The sequence below is a fragment of the Myotis davidii genome, unplaced genomic scaffold (genome assembly GCF_000327345.1).
Source record: "Myotis davidii unplaced genomic scaffold, ASM32734v1 scaffold221, whole genome shotgun sequence".
NCBI lineage: Eukaryota > Metazoa > Chordata > Mammalia > Chiroptera > Vespertilionidae > Myotis > Myotis davidii.
The window spans coordinates 4072154-4088501 of NW_006293349.1; the positions used below are offsets into that span (position 1 = coordinate 4072154).

General features: G+C 50.5%; 1 protein-coding gene across 1 annotated transcript in view; it reads left to right on the forward strand.

The window, feature by feature from the left end:
- MYO1B (myosin IB) overlaps window positions 1-16348 on the forward strand; it is a gene marked incomplete at its 3' end in the record, with an annotated part of 139872 nt that overhangs the window by 60869 nt on the left and 62655 nt on the right. Inside the window, exons 6-12 of the mRNA XM_015566116.1 lie at window positions 2588-2634; window positions 6557-6620; window positions 11452-11550; window positions 13293-13396; window positions 14762-14909; window positions 15180-15298; window positions 15563-15649. Coding sequence (XP_015421602.1) covers window positions 2588-2634; window positions 6557-6620; window positions 11452-11550; window positions 13293-13396; window positions 14762-14909; window positions 15180-15298; window positions 15563-15649 — 668 coding nt within the window. The remainder of the gene's footprint in view (window positions 1-2587; window positions 2635-6556; window positions 6621-11451; window positions 11551-13292; window positions 13397-14761; window positions 14910-15179; window positions 15299-15562; window positions 15650-16348) is intronic.

The following is a 16348-nucleotide window of genomic DNA, read 5'->3' on the forward strand; positions in this document are numbered from 1 at the left end:
AGAGCAGCTCCGTGGACGCTGTAGTCGCCTCTGTGATGAGGATCTGGCCGTTGCGCCGATGGTGCTCGAAGCGAGGCCCCGGGCAGGAAATGGGAGGAAGGCCTCTGTGGGCATGCGCCATCTCGTATGGGAACGCTCCACTTCCCAGCTGGAGCTGCTCCTGGAAATGAACATCGAGAACAATGCTCTTAGAACAACAATTGAGGAATGTGTCTCAAGTGTGTGAGGGAGCCCTTGTCTTCGAGCCTGGGGCTCACAGTCAAAGACGCCAGTGTTCGGAGCTGGGTTCAGAATGTGCAACTCAGACTTGTTTGATGAAAAGAGGGTTTATGGCTTGCAAAGGCCGCTCTGAATAAAGTTTTTTTGAAGCAATTCCTTCACTCGCCCTTGACCTTCAAGCCACAACACACAGCCTTTTATGCATTGGCATCTGGAGCTGGGCTTAGGGGCCACGCAAGTTAGTTCACTTGGCACCTCGACGTGGCCACACCCCCCAGGAAGGACTACCCTGTGAAAACCCCAAATGATGTCCTGGTCCTCACGACCCCTGGGGATCCCTGGGCCGGCACTCACCGTTCTCAAGGTTGCGTTTGTTACCGTCCGGCCTTTCAGCGGGGGTGGACGGGGGATGGAAAGGTGACTTCAGCATCCTTTCTGGAGGTTTCCTGTGTCAGGTTTCCTTGCTCCGTGTAGCACCTGTTTGCTTCGTGTTAAAGAGAGAATTGGTGTCAGGGGACCCGCTACGCCACACTCATCCCACGTGGTGTCTCTGCCCTGAGAACTGCCCTGTTGCCTTTATGAAGGAGGACTGAGGACTGAGTCTTAACTGAGGAGGACTCACCTTTTTTTAAAAAAAAAAATCAGAAACATTAAAAAACCAACAAATGTGCCCTGGCCAGTTTGGCTTAGTGGATAGAACATTGGTCTGTGGACTGAAGGGTCCCGGGGTCGATTCCAATCAAGGGCACATGCCCGGGTTGCCGGCTCGATCCCCATAGGGGGCGTGCAGGAGGCAGCCAATCAGTGATTCTCTCTCCTCGTTGATGTTCCTATCTCTCCCTCTCCCTTCTTCTCTGACCTCAATGAAAGTATATTAAAAAAAAATAAAAAGAAAAAGCCAGCTAATGTGAAATATAACACATCAGGGTTGGCTGCCAAGTATCCAAAGTGAACTTCAACTTGAACACACACTTCCTGGCCTGATCCCGTGGCTGCTCTCAGCACCCGGACCAGCTTTTAGCCCTGAGTTACCGTTTGAGCTCTTGCTCTTCAATCATCTTCTCTCCGTTGGATTGCATGAAGCGATGGAGGCTTCCGGAGATGGGATGCTGGTCTCTCCACCTGAACATTCATTTCTGCTCACGTGTCATCGTGTCTCAGTCCTTGCCAGCTGCCGTGTGGCCCACGGGTCCCGGTTAACAGCCAGGATGGGCCGAAACGCAGAATTTCATGCCCTGAGCCCAAGTCTGCGCCTTCACAAGCCCCCGAGGCCGTGGGTGTGCATGGTGAAGGGTGAGGCGCACCGCGGGGCTTCCAGACCACGGAACAGGGACCCTGGCTGCTCAGGTGGCATATTTACTCTGCTCGGTCCTTCGCTACCTTGGCCCAGATCGCTCTTCCCTGCCTTGTGCACAGCTTGGTGAGGCAGTCCTTCTACCGGAAGACCCTGTGAGCCGCCAGCGCTCCACGGAACACTCTGCCTGGTGGCATCAGCCTGTGGTTCTGAGGTGCCCTCGTTTGAAAGGGGGCCTGCGGGGAACTCGGCTCGAAGCAGCGGAGATTGGAACCCACTTGGATTTTGAGTCATGGGCCAGTTTGGCGTTCTTTTTTTTATTTTTTATTATATATACACTGAGTGGCCAGATTATGACCCGCCAGATTATTATGACCACCCCATCAGTACAATGAAGTGAATTAGTTATGCAAATAATAATAATAATAATAAAACCTGGAGAGTATTTGCTTAGGAAGTTTTCAATATTCAGTATTTTTGTAAGTGTCAATGAAGTACTTACGTTATACCAGCCGGGCTTGGCTTTCTTTATATTCTAGAAAGTTTCACTTAGGTCTGACGGACATATTGAGCCTACTGGCAAGGATGATAGTTTTCGAATCTCTTTGTCTTTCTGTTATAAATAGCTTGACTTCAAATTAATTACAAATTTAAAGGTTTCCGGAGACCTCAGCAAGTTCCACACAACTTTTGGCAATCCTAAGTAGTAGTTATCGCTGAATTGACCTTATCCGCTGAGGATCATGGTGAAGGGCTCAGAAGCCGTGCCTGCTGGCCACTCCATTCACTGCTGTCAACACTGTTACCAGATCCCGAATCAAACGAGACTGAGTTACAGTAATCCTGGGGAATTCCATGAGTCAGGAATGACGCTCTTTTTCTATGAACTTATAAGACACGGGAGCTTTAGTGGACTCCTGTTTAGTGTGCTTCTGTGGAAATTTTAGACAGCAGTGCCACTGCTGCAAGTTGTATGTTCTAGGATTTATAAATTGTAAGTATGATAGTGGCCGTATCTTTCTGCGTGAAATGACTTCCTGTCCATTTAACCATGCATCATTCCTTTCTTCCTAGCTTTTGGAAATGCCAAGACGGTCAGGAATGACAACTCCTCGCGATTTGTAAGTATTTGTAAAGCACAAGTGTTAACCCTAATATTTATCTCGTGCATGTGTACACAGCCAGGAGATGTTTAATATTTCCTCATACCCACGTGTGGAAACGAAGAGCACCATTGCTGTTGAAACCCGGGCGAGTTTTTACGGACGGTTCTTTGCTTTCTGGAATTCCCCTTTTTCCGTTCTTGGAGTGACAGGCTATTTTTTTTTTTCATGTTTTCTTATCACGGATCCTAAGATTCCATGAGCAATTTAAATGAGGCTATTTAGAATAACTCTTGTCTAAATTTTGGTATTTGGAAATCATAATTAAGAATCAGAAATTAAGGAGAAGGATAAACTGAGTTCGTATACTGTACCGGGTTTGTCCTTTATACAGTAACTAGAGGCCTGATGCACAAAATCCGTGCAAGGGGCTCGGCCCCCACCTCCATAGCAGCGGCCTCTGCCTCAACCCCCACCACACCCTGGCTTCATCCAGAAGGGCATCCGGAAGGACATCCAGTCTAATTAGCATATTACCTTTTTATTATTATAGATACCAGGACGGGAGGAGGTGTATTCTAAAGCTCAAGAGAGAGATCCAGTCACTAGGATTGGCAGCTAATGGGGGCGGGGAGAGAGGACTGAACAATAACAATTGAAGCTAACTGTTGCTTGGCGTTGGCTGAGTTGGAATATGCTGATTCCACTGAGAGAACTTTCCGGCTTCGTCTCCCATCATCTCTGCATGACTGCACATCTGCCCGCAGGGCTCTCCAGCTGAGCCCCTTCCTCCCCCACACAGACCTGCCTGGAGGCAGCAGGGGAGCACGCTGTGTGTGAGGCTAGCATTCTGAAATCGGTTCTTTCTTTCTATTTATTTACTGATGGATTTTAGATGGGGAGAGGGAGAGAGAAGCATCGACTTGCTGTCCCACATATGCATCCATTGGTTGATTCTGGTGTGTGCCCTGCTAGGCATGAGCCCCAAACCTTGGTGTATGGGGACGATGCTCTAACCAACGGAGTTAACCCGGCCAGGGCTTGAAATCGCTTCCTTTTTTCTAGAGTTTAACCGGTTTTATGTTAAAAGATCAGTGACCTCATAAGCTCTCTTCTCATACACGACTTGGGACCGATTCTGATCTTTGATGCCTCTTTGCCAGACCCTCCCTGCCTTTCCTCTTCCCCTCTGTCAGCTCCTCTGGCTGCTCCTCCGTGGGGTTCTCAGTGCTGCAGGCAGGAGCGTGGCCCCACGGAGATGGTCAATGGCTTGGAGAGGGGAAGGTTCCGGTCCGAGGCTGCGCGTTTTTCCGTTGGATTAGCCCTGCCTTGCCCTGCTGTGGTCACATGGCTAATCTCATTACATAAATAGAATGAGCAGCAACGGGAGCGTGGGCAGGGAGAAGTCATTCCAAGAGGTCAAGCTGCTTTGTGGAGATTTCATGTTTTGCTTTTTGCCAATGACACACGCTTTACAAAAGACATTTGCAAATATATTTAGTCCATAGACTGTAAACATTGAGAAAACCGTGTTACTCAGAGTCATTACTACATTCACAACTGAGAGGCTTGGCTTATTAAGTAAATTCAGAGAAATCCTATTATAACAGAGGCGTTAGGATATGAAATTAATACTGGATTATAGGCTACATCATTTCACGCCCAGGTCTTAGTAATTTCTCTCCTGTGTGCACAGTGACCATATATAGCAGCGTTGATGACTCATGGAAATTGCATTTCCTTTGACAGTGTGTGACAGGTTAACCCAGAATGAAGTTCTTTTTTTATAAATCCTCACCCGAGGATATTTTTCCATTGATCGTTAGAGAGACTGGAAAGGCCGGAGGGAGGATAGAAACACTGATGTGCGAGAGACACAGGGACTGGTTGCCTCCCCATGCGTCCTACCGGGACTGGGGATCGAACCTGTGACTGAGGTCCTTCCCCGTAACCAGGAATTGAACCTGCTACCCTTCGGTCCATGGGCCAACACTCTAACCACTGAGCAGACCAGCCAGGTCTGGCATGACCTTCTCAATCTCTTCACGGAGATACTTGGTCGACCCCGTGGTGGTCCCGTAGGCGTGCTCATTGTAGCTTACCCTTTAGACCAGTGTTCCCACGGAGGGCCGCACTCCTGGGCTTTGAATCCTCGTCCCTCCTCTCTGACCTTGTCCATCCGCCCAGGACCTGTCCTGGCGACTCGCTGCCTCGCTCTCTGCTCTGCTTACTCCCCGCTTTTGCTGCGACTCCTGTTGAAAGTCACCCACGTTTCTCCCCAATGACTGCCACCTCCCCTCAGCCACCCTGGCCTTGTTTCCTTCTAGCCCATTGCACACAGCCAGAGTGGTCTTGTCAGGAGGCACGTGTGACTGTGGCACCCTTGTCTGGGAACCGTTATGACCCGGCGTGGCTGTCAGGCGCACATCTCGATGTCGTGATGGGCTCCTGCCTCCCTCTCCATCCTTTAGGAGGCCAGCTTGCGCCTCCTCCTTCCTGCTCTCCCCTCCTTGCCTGCTGGCCTCTGACACTAAGGGCAGACTTCCTGCTTTCCCTCGGTCCCTGTTCCCCGTGCAGAGTACCGGGGCCCATGGCAGGAGGCACCCCATGCACAGTCCAGTCCGGTGTGTCTCTCTCCAGCCCCGGCGGCTGAGAGCGTCTGAGGGCAGGAGCTGGGCCTTGGTTGCCCTGCTGACCGCTTCTATAGACTGTTTTATAGACCTTTACTTAATGACTACTCAGTGAGGGCTTTATTTTTTAAACAAAATATTTTCATTGATTTCGGAGAGGAAAGGAGAGGGAGAGAGAGAAACATCAACGAGGAGAGACAATCATGGATTGGCTGCCTCCTGCACGTAACCAGGATTGAGGATTGAGCCTGCAACCCGGGCATGTGCCCTTGCCCGGAATTGAACCTGGGACCTTTCAGTCCCCAGGCCTATGCTCTAGCCACTGAGCCAAACCGGCTGGGGCTGTGAAGGCTTTAAAAGGCCAGGAGACCCAGGATGACGAGAAGGAGAAGGCAGGAGAGCGTGTGTGAGCTAAGAAAAAGTCACAGATCGCATGTTGACTGGGCGCCATGCGATCCTGGGTCTTCCCCCTCACGGTTATTTCTCAAATAGAGAAGTGTAAGTCATTCTTTGGGAGAATGACTTAGGAACCATCTCTCTGGCTGTTACGAAGGTAGAACACGAAGCAAAACCAAAGTCTCCTTCGACCAACACACCCTTTTCCAAACAAAGAGCAGCTGTCGGGGCCATTCTCTCCTGCTGGTTACTCTTTAACCAGACAATGACAGAGCAGTTCTGCAGAAATGACCGCGTGAAACGCCATGTGTGCGTCCCTGTGTTTAACGCACCGGCTATAAAGTAGAACACGAGCCTGTCATAGACGGCTGTGTAATCCAGATCAAAGCCCGAGAGGAGCACGGAGCGGTCTTTGATTCTGAGCTGGTCACCCGCATGGTCCTGTATTTGATTTGAGTGGATATAAAAACAGGACTTTAAGTGTTCCCCGGGGCCAGTGTGTTTGGAGTTTCTGGCCATGGCTTACACATATTTTGCCTATAAAAATGAAATAGTTCATCTTCCCCACGAATGCATATACAAGGAATACTTATTTTCCGCAGTTTTATTGTTGAATGGAAGACACCCCCCCTTCAGAACTTGAAACAGATCTGAAGTGGAAAATTTACATGACGGCTGAGATGATCTATTCTTGAATTAGCAATGGGATATGCTAGTTTGGAGCTAATGGGGTATTTAATATGAATTATTCATGGAGGCGTATTGTTGTGCGTCATGGTTACATAAACTGTGTCTTTCTTAATTACATTTAAACAGATGTATGGAGGGCTTACGCTGCTGCTGTTCTCTGAGAGGGTACGCTGACTGAATATTTTGAGGGGATCTTGAAAACTCACCAAGTCTTTCTCTGGCAGGGCAAATATATGGATATTGAATTCGACTTTAAAGGCGACCCCCTGGGAGGAGTGATTAGTAACTGTGAGTATTTTATTTGAATTCTTTTAAAGAAGTTTAGAACAGTAACACGTGTGTTTAAAATGGAATATTGTAGATACTTGGATCTTTAAGAGATGGGTGTACGAATATGTCTTCTTATACTGCTTAGACTTTTAACCTATAGATTTCAGCTTGTCTTATATAATTTCTAAATCTTTTTAAAAGATGACATAATCTTTACCCTGGAAAAACTTTTTAGGGGTCTGCTGAAGAAATAGGTACTAGTCCAACTGTATTTTATTACTATAGACCTTTCTCCAAAGGTTATTTTATTTAACAAACCCAGCCCAACTCTAGGCTGGAGGAATGCTGCCAGGTGGTTAGTGGTTAAGAAACCTGGGCAAACTATATAGCTAGTTTAAAAAAATTAAATCACTATTCATAGAGCAACCTTGATGGGCTGGGGTTTTCTCATCTTTGAATCCATGGGATTAAATTGAATAAATTGTATGGCTCTTCTCATTTCCACCATTTCATAGTTTTTAAGTAGTTAATTTTCCATTTATTTTTTTAAGCTCTATTTTTATTGATTTCAGAGAGGAAGGGAGGAGAGAGAGATAGAAACATCAATGATGAGAGAGAATCATGGATCAGCTGCCTCCTGCACACCCTACACGGGGATGGAGCCCACAACCCAGGCATGTACCCTGACCGGGAATCGAACTGTGACCTCCTGGTTCATAGGTTGGTGCTCAACCACTGAGCCACGCTGGCTGGGTTAATTTTCCATTTTAGTTTGCCTGACTACACAAGGTATGTGCCATGCGTTGAGATTATCCACATTTGCCAAAATGCATAGTTATTAGAGAATATTTCCAGCAGTAAGTGTTCATATGAAATTGGTTGGATTAAATGGTTTTGTATGTCCAATAGGGAAGCAGAAACACATGCTGACCAGAATGGTGCCCAAATCAAGTGACTGTAAGCCTGCCCAGCCTGCTAGGCTGGCTCCCTCCCTTCACGGTGCCTGGCAGCCGCTGAGAGCTGCACAGGAAAAGGCAGGCCCAGTTCTAAGACCCCCATTAAAGGCACCGTTCGTTTTCATTCTGAAATATATTCGTAAATCTTCAGCATTGACTTTGTACAACACAACTTAACTTTAATAATCCACGATTTTTCAAAAATGAGGATACGCTTGCTGTTTTCATTATAGAACTTGTATTGAAATGTTCTGGTTCTGAAACGATTGATTCAATATTCCTTTTGAGGACGCTAGGAACATGTTTAAGGGTTACTTTCCTACAAGGATTGGACAGTAACGTGGGTCTTACGTTTTGAGGTGTAAGCTCCACATGGCAATGCCTGCCTGCCTGCCCTTTCATGGTCACGGTCTCCATGGAGAGTAAACATTAAGCCCTCAGTGCTTGCCCCGTTAGGATGACTGTATCCGTGCGAATGGGTTTCATATGGTGGTGGTTACTGTCTGTTCCCACAGGGACGTTGTATTGAAATCTGTGGTAGTGGGAACACCCCGGTGTTTCCAAGGATCCTGTGCCGGGAGAGCAAAGGGATACATTAGTGGTCAGAGCAGGAGACTTCACTCTGCGTAGACGGGCTGACTCAGAGGTGGTCGCGGGGAGCGGCAGCGGCTGGCCTCCGGGACGGGGGTGAGCACTGGGCAGACCCCTCTTGTCCTCTCCAAACTGCCAAAGCCAGCATCTCATAACCTGGGAAAGAAGACGAGACCGGCCAGGCTGTAGGAAGCACATTTTGCCTCCTTGTCCAGGCGCTGCCGAGTGAAAGCACAGGCTACCCCGGGAAGGGCATGGGCCACGGGGCTGGCTGCGGACCGGCCAGTAGAAAGGAAAGCCAGCCGCGGGCTCTTTGCCCGGGGGAGGCGGGCTGTGCCACGGGCTCACCCGAACCGAACCGGAGAACATCGCTGAGGGTGTATCATTAGGAGACGGGCTCAAAATGTGGGAAATGGCAAACATTTGCGTCATTTGAGAAGATAAAACATGGAAGCACGTCCAGATGTTTGTTTGATGCGAGATAATACTTGTTTTAAAGAAATGCTTTTATTGATGTCAGAGAGGAAGGGAGAGGGAGAGAGGGAAGCGTCAGTGGTGAGCGAGCATGGGACCGGCTGCCTGCTGTAAAGTGTACGTTTCCACTCGTGTCTGGGGTTCGCAGTCTTTTCGCTGGAAAATCATAAAGAGCAGACTGAACGGATGCCTCAGTCACCAGAGCTGTGCGCCTGGCCCTGTCGCGGTAACCCTGGCAGACGAGCCTCCGTTTCTCACCCACAAAGTCGGGGTGATCACAGGGCTGCAGGGCGGGGCCCGCGGGAGGGTGATAAGGAGGGAGAAGCAGCTGCTGGGGAGAGGCCTGGGAAAGTTCCCTCCCTCCCCCTGGCACCGCGCGGTGCACATGGCATCTACCCTTGGATGTGACCGCAGTCACCGATCGTATCAGGCGAGCTGCCGGGTCAGGAAGCGCACGGGCCAGCATTCCTTCCCACACGCCGCACAGGGAATGCTATTCTTTAACTCGGTGGCTGTCTGCTGGGGCGGCAAGCCATGGCCATGACTAAGCGCCATTGTCTGCGAGCAGGCCGGCCGGTGTGCTGCGGGGCCCGGTGTGGCCCTGCCCAGGCGTGGACAGTATCGGTGTCTGGAAGAAGGACCACAGTTGGCTTGTTGGCGTGGGATGGGATGAGTGGCGCCAGGCAGTTGTCTGTCCTTAATGTTACGGTGTCACTGTCGGGTGGGCGAATGTGTGTGGGGTGTGGCAGGGTCCTTAGCCCCGTGGGGAGGCCTGGGGGTGGGCTCTGACAGGCGAGGGACCCCTGACCACTGCCCTCCCACCCACCCCATGCTCCAAGGACCTGGGCATCCCTCCGTGGGAAGAGCTGCTGCTGTGGATGTGGGTGGCGGGCGTGATGTGAGCAGGGGACCCTGTGCACCAAGGGGAGAAGGTCTGAATGTTGGTAGCCAGTGCCCAGCTCATTGCCAGATGGTGCCCGGCACATTGGGGGAGCAGTGAGTGAGTGGACTGATGACTGAGGAGTTTGTGCATGGATGGGTGAGGTAAGCTGTAGGGTTTTATTTTTTATATATTTTTTTTCTTGATTTCAGAGAGGAAGGGAGAGGGAGAGAGAGAGAAACATCAATGATGAGAGGGAATCATTGGTCAGCTGCCTCATGCACGCCCCCTACTGGGAATGTGCTCACAGCCAAGGTACATGCCCTTGACCCGAATTGAACCCGGGACCCTTCAGTCTGCAGGCCGAAGCTCTATCCACTGAGCCACACCGGCTAGGGCTGTAGCGTTTGTTTATATATTTTTAAATGTGATCGAGTTACCTTCTTCCAGGCTTGAGGAATTTCTGTAAGGATTAGCTTCTCCACCAAGGGCCTGCCCCTGCGCGGGGGGGTTCTTCCTTCTAGAACTGTGCTGGTGCTCTTAGCCACGGGGTGAGTGAGCTCAGGCCGCCTCTCAGCCTCCCCCTCGGTTCTGTCTTCCGTTCCGCACTCAGTATTGACCGGCTAGTTGACCGAAATGGCCAGTCCCTCGAGGGGATGGATGCTGCGTCATCTTCCGTGACTAAATGCTGTCTCCCTGGTGCATTCCATTTGTTTTCTTCCTTTTGGCTCAATAGGAACCTCATTCTGTGAGGCCTTGGCCGCCGTCCAGGTGGAATGACCGGGGATGAGCGTTTGAAAGCGCCACAGCGTCCTGTTGCTGGTAGCTTTGTGTTTATACGCTTTTGTTCTCTGCTCCTCAGCCCACTTTTAGGTTTCCTTGAAACTCACCTCCTCCTTCTGACCGTGACCTCCTGGGTTTGACCCCCTGGGGCTTGCCTTGCCTCACATGTGCACTGAACTTCACCTGGGCAGACGCTGGGTGGGTCCCACCGTGCGCATTAGGGAGCTCGGTGCCGTTTCCAGAGAAAGGCACAGCCTCTCTCCCTGTGCATTTTTTGGATAATGTTTAAATTTTTCTCTTATTAGAAATCCAGTGTCTTTGTTCTCTAAATTTAGTCCTCGATAATGGGATCACTAATTCAGAATTTTGTAACTAAATTTGGCCTTTGCCAGAGAATTCCCCCAACTTTCCTTTCCTTCCATTCCCTTCCCTTCCTCCCTCTCTTCCTCCCTTCCTCCCTTCCTTGGAGAAAGTTTGAAAACTTTCAGATTTGTGGGATGAAAAATTATCTGGAATCATGAAAGTACGCTGTCAAACACCACCAAGTTGCATTAGGTGAGACCCGCGTTGGTTCTCTAAGACGCCAAGCTCTCAGGGACATCCTCACTCTTCCCGCTGGCGGGCGTGTGGCTGCGCTGCGGGGCCTGCACCTGGGTCAGGTGGCCTGACTTCCCACCGCACTTGTCAGCTTTTCACCTGTGAAGTCATTCCTCATAGGATGGTGGAGGACTCGGTGGGAAAAGTCTATAAATAAAGCGCACAGTCAGATCTCACAAACTTTAAATGATTTATTATCACGATTGCCTAGTGGGTTGGTAAAGCCGCACTTCATCGCCTGGTTTGACTTGCAAGGCTACATGTTGAAGGAGCGAATGTCACGCCACGTGAAGAGCCTGTTGGTTTACAGCTTGTTGTCTCTAGTCAGGTGGTGGCGTGTGTTGTTGAACTTACCTTGCACATCACTGTTGTCTGAAGGGACCCTGTGTGTTCCGCCGGGTGGCTTCAGTTAGGGTTGCGTTTCTCCCTGGAACTAGAGCTGAAAGTGTACCTCCTGGTATTTTTCTATTAATACGAGACGGGAGGAGACAGGGAAAGGGGAAAGAGAACCGTGGTGGATGCCAGAGCCTAACTGACCCTGCCCTGGGTTTGATCCCTCTCCCCTTAGACCTTCTGGAGAAGTCGCGTGTGGTGAAGCAGCCGCGGGGCGAGAGGAACTTCCACGTCTTCTACCAGCTGCTCTCCGGCGCCTCCGAGGAGCTCCTGGGTGAGTCCCCGCTCGCGCCAAGTCCCAGGGGCCAGCGTGCCGGTGTGTGGATGGGGCTCTCATCCGCCGAACCCCCGGCCAGCCCTGTCATAGCACCTTCCGGAGCATTCTTTTAACTTCTTTTTTCTTCTTAATTTTTTTTCTACATTCAACTTAAAAAAAAACTTCATTGTTGAAAACATTACAGATGTCCCCTTCTCCCCCATTAACCTCTCCCAGGCCGGCCCCGGCCCCACTCCCACCCCAGGCCCTCACCACCCTATTGTCTGTGTCCACGGGCTGTGCCTGTATGCGTAGGAGTTCTTTGGTTGATCTCCTCCCACCGACCCTCCCTCCACTGCCTTCCCTCTGAGGTTTGACAGCCTGAGCCCCCGGCCGGCCCTGTCACAGCACCTTCCGGAGCATTCTTTCCATTTCTTTTTCCTTCTTAAATTTTTTTCTATATTCAACTTAAAAAACCACACACACAACTTTATTGTTGAAAGTATGACAGATGTCCCCTTCTCCCCCATTGACCTCTCCCAGGCTGGCCCCGCCCCCCACCCCAGGCCCTCACCACCCTATTGTCTGTGTCCACGGGCTGTGCCTGTATGCATAGGAGTTCTTTGGTTGATCTCCTCCCACCGACCCTCCCTCCACTGCCTTCCCTCTGAGGTTTGACAGTCAATCCAGAGCATTCTTTTAAAAAGTGTCTCACATGCTTTCCCCTCCTTCTTACACGTTTTCCGTGACCCTGGTTGAGGTGAAGGACACGGGGTGTTTGCTTTGATTACACGCCAGCGTTGGTTTGATAGGTCCCTGTGCTTTGCCTGTCTCAGGTGGCTTCCAAAAAGAGCTACGCATTGGGGGAGGGGCTAATTATGACGTAAAACAGTGAGATGGACGAATGCCTTTATTCGCGTGGGGAGAGGGAATGAGCAGGGAGCAGCAGATGCATCCCTAGAGGAAAACATGGTTCCGTGAAGACTGAAAAATAGCGGGAAGACGTTTGCAACTAGAGTTAAAAACATCACCTCTGGGCATCTGAGAGAGAGAGTTAATGTAAGCGCATCGTGTAGTGCCCGAGCGCAACAGCCAAGCGAGGAAAAGTTTTGAACAAACGGTTGAGACCAGAAGAACTTTGGCAAGTTAGCGCCACCTGGGGGACTCCCCTCACCCAGGTCAGCAGAGGGCACGGAAATGACTCCGAGTGTCCACTGCTCGCGCATGAGGGGGAGTTACTAGAAAGGGGGGAGCCCGCAGAGGTGTCGGGCTCTGGTCTGCTTCCAGCTTGTGGGTGTCACCTCACAGGGAGGACATCTTCCCCGGGGACCCCAGATAAGCCATGGAATGGTCAGCCTCCCGCCCAGCACACCACTTTTTGGAACGTACCCCAATGAAATAGTTCAGAGGCACCCCAACACATTGTGTAGGGGGACACTTATCCCTGCCCTCTATTTAGATAGCCTGGTGTGGGAATGGCTAGGCAGATACCCTGTTAAAATGAAATAGTACAGGGAAGATATTTTCTATTATAAACCTATGGAAAGGGCCTTCCCATTAGGAATAAATGTGAAAAAACTATGAACAACACCGAGAAAGGTGATTTTAGAAAACGGCTCTTATTGATACTTGGGCACCAGTTTTTCTGTTGGCTTAACACAGAATTTAAAGTCATTTTATCTGAAGGGGTAAGGAATGAGAAGTTAGAGATGGTTCGGGTTATGGAAGTGGCTTATCGATTTGTGTGTGCGATTCCACAGAGAAACTGAAACTCGAGCGGGATTTCAGCCGATACAACTACTTGAGCCTGGACTCCGCCAGAGTTAATGGCGTGGATGATGCGGCCAACTTCAGAACCGTTAGGGTAAGGGTGCCCTTCCCATTTCTCTTTAAAGTGGGGAGCGCTTTACCGCTCCATCGGAATTGGTAACGGAATTGAGTTTTCTTCCACGTGTAACTCGTGCTCCGTAAAGGCTGAGAATTCTACGAGGCCTGTTGTGTTTGATTGGCTGTGATCTGTTCACGGCCCGGACGTCACGCGAGGTGAAGGCCGTGCCTATGGCACGGAGTGGTTTTCCTGGTCATCGACAGGAGCCTCTGATTGGATGAGTTTGGGGTCTGACCCTTTTGAGGCTGTACTGAGATCCTGACTGTTTTCATCACCAAAGCCCAATAGTTCACGTTCAGGCGTGAAAACGTGACATGTTCTAGGATCATATGAAGCCAAAACTGTTTTTGAGACAGAAAGTTGTGCTTTTAAACAGTTTCTGAGAAATGGTGACCAAACTGGGATGATCAGCCTTTAGACAAAGGCTTTTAAGTGACGGCCTGTTTGACGGTCCTGCGGCACTTTGACAGTCACTGCTCTTGGGACGTGCCGTGGTGACCGATGATCACTTCCACATGAGACGGGGGCGGGGGTGGGGGGAGTGAGGAGGAGGTGGCGATCCTGGAGGAAACTGGATTGTCACCAGTTCGTCTCTGGGAGGACTTGGGGTCTCCCCCTGCTCCCTCTACCGATGCTTATGTTTGGATTCTGGGTTGCCTGGTCGTAACCAGATGAACAGACAAGCTGGGCTCTTCTCGAAAAGAGAGCGTTTCTCCGAGTGCGTCACTTATTAAAACCGGGCATCGTCGAAGGCGAGGCCTGTGGAGTCCAGCACACAGTTTTGAGACGTGGGTTCTAGACCAGCTCTAAGGACTCTGCCTGGCAGATCGTTGGCACTCAATACAAATTCATGACTGGGCGGATGTGCCTTATTACCCACAGGGCCCTGGGTCGGTTTGCAGACTTCATCTTTGCAAACCGCAGGTTTTCTCGTGTGTAAAGTGAACGAGGAGGCTTTTTTGTAGGGGGTTATGGAAGATGTTTTTTCCAGCAGTAGAGTTCCAGGATGAAAGACAGATGTGTATACACACACAGCAACGGGGTGGGAGCCCAAGGCTCAGCTCCCAGCCTCCTCTGTCTTCCTGTTTACCCCTCCCCCCGCCTTGGTCACAGGTGCCCTGGGGCTCCCAGAACCTCAGCTGGAAACCTCTGCACAAGATAAAGCCGCACGTGGGTGCCCTATCCAGTTTGTTAACAGGCTTCCGTTTGGGGAAGTTTATTCCAGGACACCGTTGTCTTTTTGGTGGTGGTTGTTTTTGTTACTTCAGAAACAAATGTGTTCTATGATTCATTTTAAAAAAAAAAGAACTACGGACAGGAAACGGGTGTCTGTCCCCCCAGAATGCCATGCAGATCGTGGGCTTCATGGACCATGAGGCCGAGGCCGTCCTGGAGGTGGTGGCCGCGGTGCTGAAACTGGGCAACATCGAGTTCAAGCCCGAGTCGCGAGTGAACGGCTTAGACGAAAGCAAAATCAAGGATAAGAACGGTAAGGCCGTGCGGCATCAGCTTCGCCCGGCGAACGTGTCCTGAATCTCTGCCCACAGTTTTCAATCCGGAGAGTAAACCTTGCTTTCGGTCGGTTCGAAAACAGCTTTGTAGTGAAACTGAACAGAAACACGACGACAGCTGTTTTGAGTGTCTTGTGCCGTGCGGGTTGCATGTGCCGTGCGGGTTGCATGTGCCGTAGAAGGGACTCCTGAGCCGGGGGCATGGCTCTGAGCCGCGCGGGCAGTCACGCCGTGTCCTCCCCCGACAGAGCTGAAGGAGATCTGCGAGCTGACGGCCATCGACCAGTCGGTCCTGGAGCGCGCCTTCAGCTTCCGCACGGTGGAGGCCAAGCAGGAGAAGGTGTCCACCACGCTGAACGTGGCGCAGGTGGGTGAGCACAGCGCCCGGCGGGGGTGTTTCGGGGGATTGGTAGCTTTGTATCGGGGGTGCTTGAATTTTATCAGATTATTGGTTACCGCCTATCAGTTCTCAGTGGCTTGACTGGTCTTCCAGAGTTGTAATGAAAAGCGGCTCTGAGAAGACATGTGGAATAAAAGAGCTGCAAATATATATGTTTTTAAATCTTATTTTACTGAAGGCGAGCGCTGTGGTAGTCGGGGGTACGCTGAGTGTTTCTTTTCTTTCTTGTAGGCGTATTATGCCCGGGACGCTCTGGCCAAAAACCTCTACAGCAGGCTGTTCTCGTGGCTGGTGAATCGCATCAACGAGAGCATCAAGGTACTGAGCCTCTGCAGCCCATAGACCCGAAGTCAGAAATGGTACTTGGAGTGGAAACATTAGGCGGAAAGATACTTAAACCTTACAGTCAGGTTACTGGCTACCGCGTATCAGGATTGTTCCTTGAAAAGTTTTTCCCTCGCAGAGGGTTGACTTTTCTCAGGGTTTCTGTTGTGCTTTGCCACGTCGTGAGCAAGCTCTAGTGAATCATGATCAAACGGTCTTTGCAGGCTCACTCTCAGCGTCCTGGCCCCTCTGCTGACTACTTGGACACCCTGCCCCGGAGGTCGAGTGACCCCTCTCGTTACTACTGCTCTCCCGTCAAATGAGGGGATTGGCTGGGCCACTTTGAAAGACCCCGCCTGTTGATAATTAAGCATAAATTTTCGTAATTAAGCATCGCTACGGCCTCCTTCAATGTTGTCTGTTCCTCAGATTTCTGAAAGATTCCATGCCAACATCATATCTCAGACATTTAGAACAACAACACTAAGTCACAGTTATGCTGGTTACGAGACACAGTTGACTTGTGATATATATATATTTACTTGTAACATATATTTATGACATTCATGCACGGGGTGGGGTGGGAGGGGGCGGTCCCACAGCCCAGCCTGCGCCCTCTCACAGTCCAGGACCCCCAGGGGGATGTCCACCTGCCGTGGAGGCGGGAGAGGCTCCCGCCACCCCCCCTGCTCT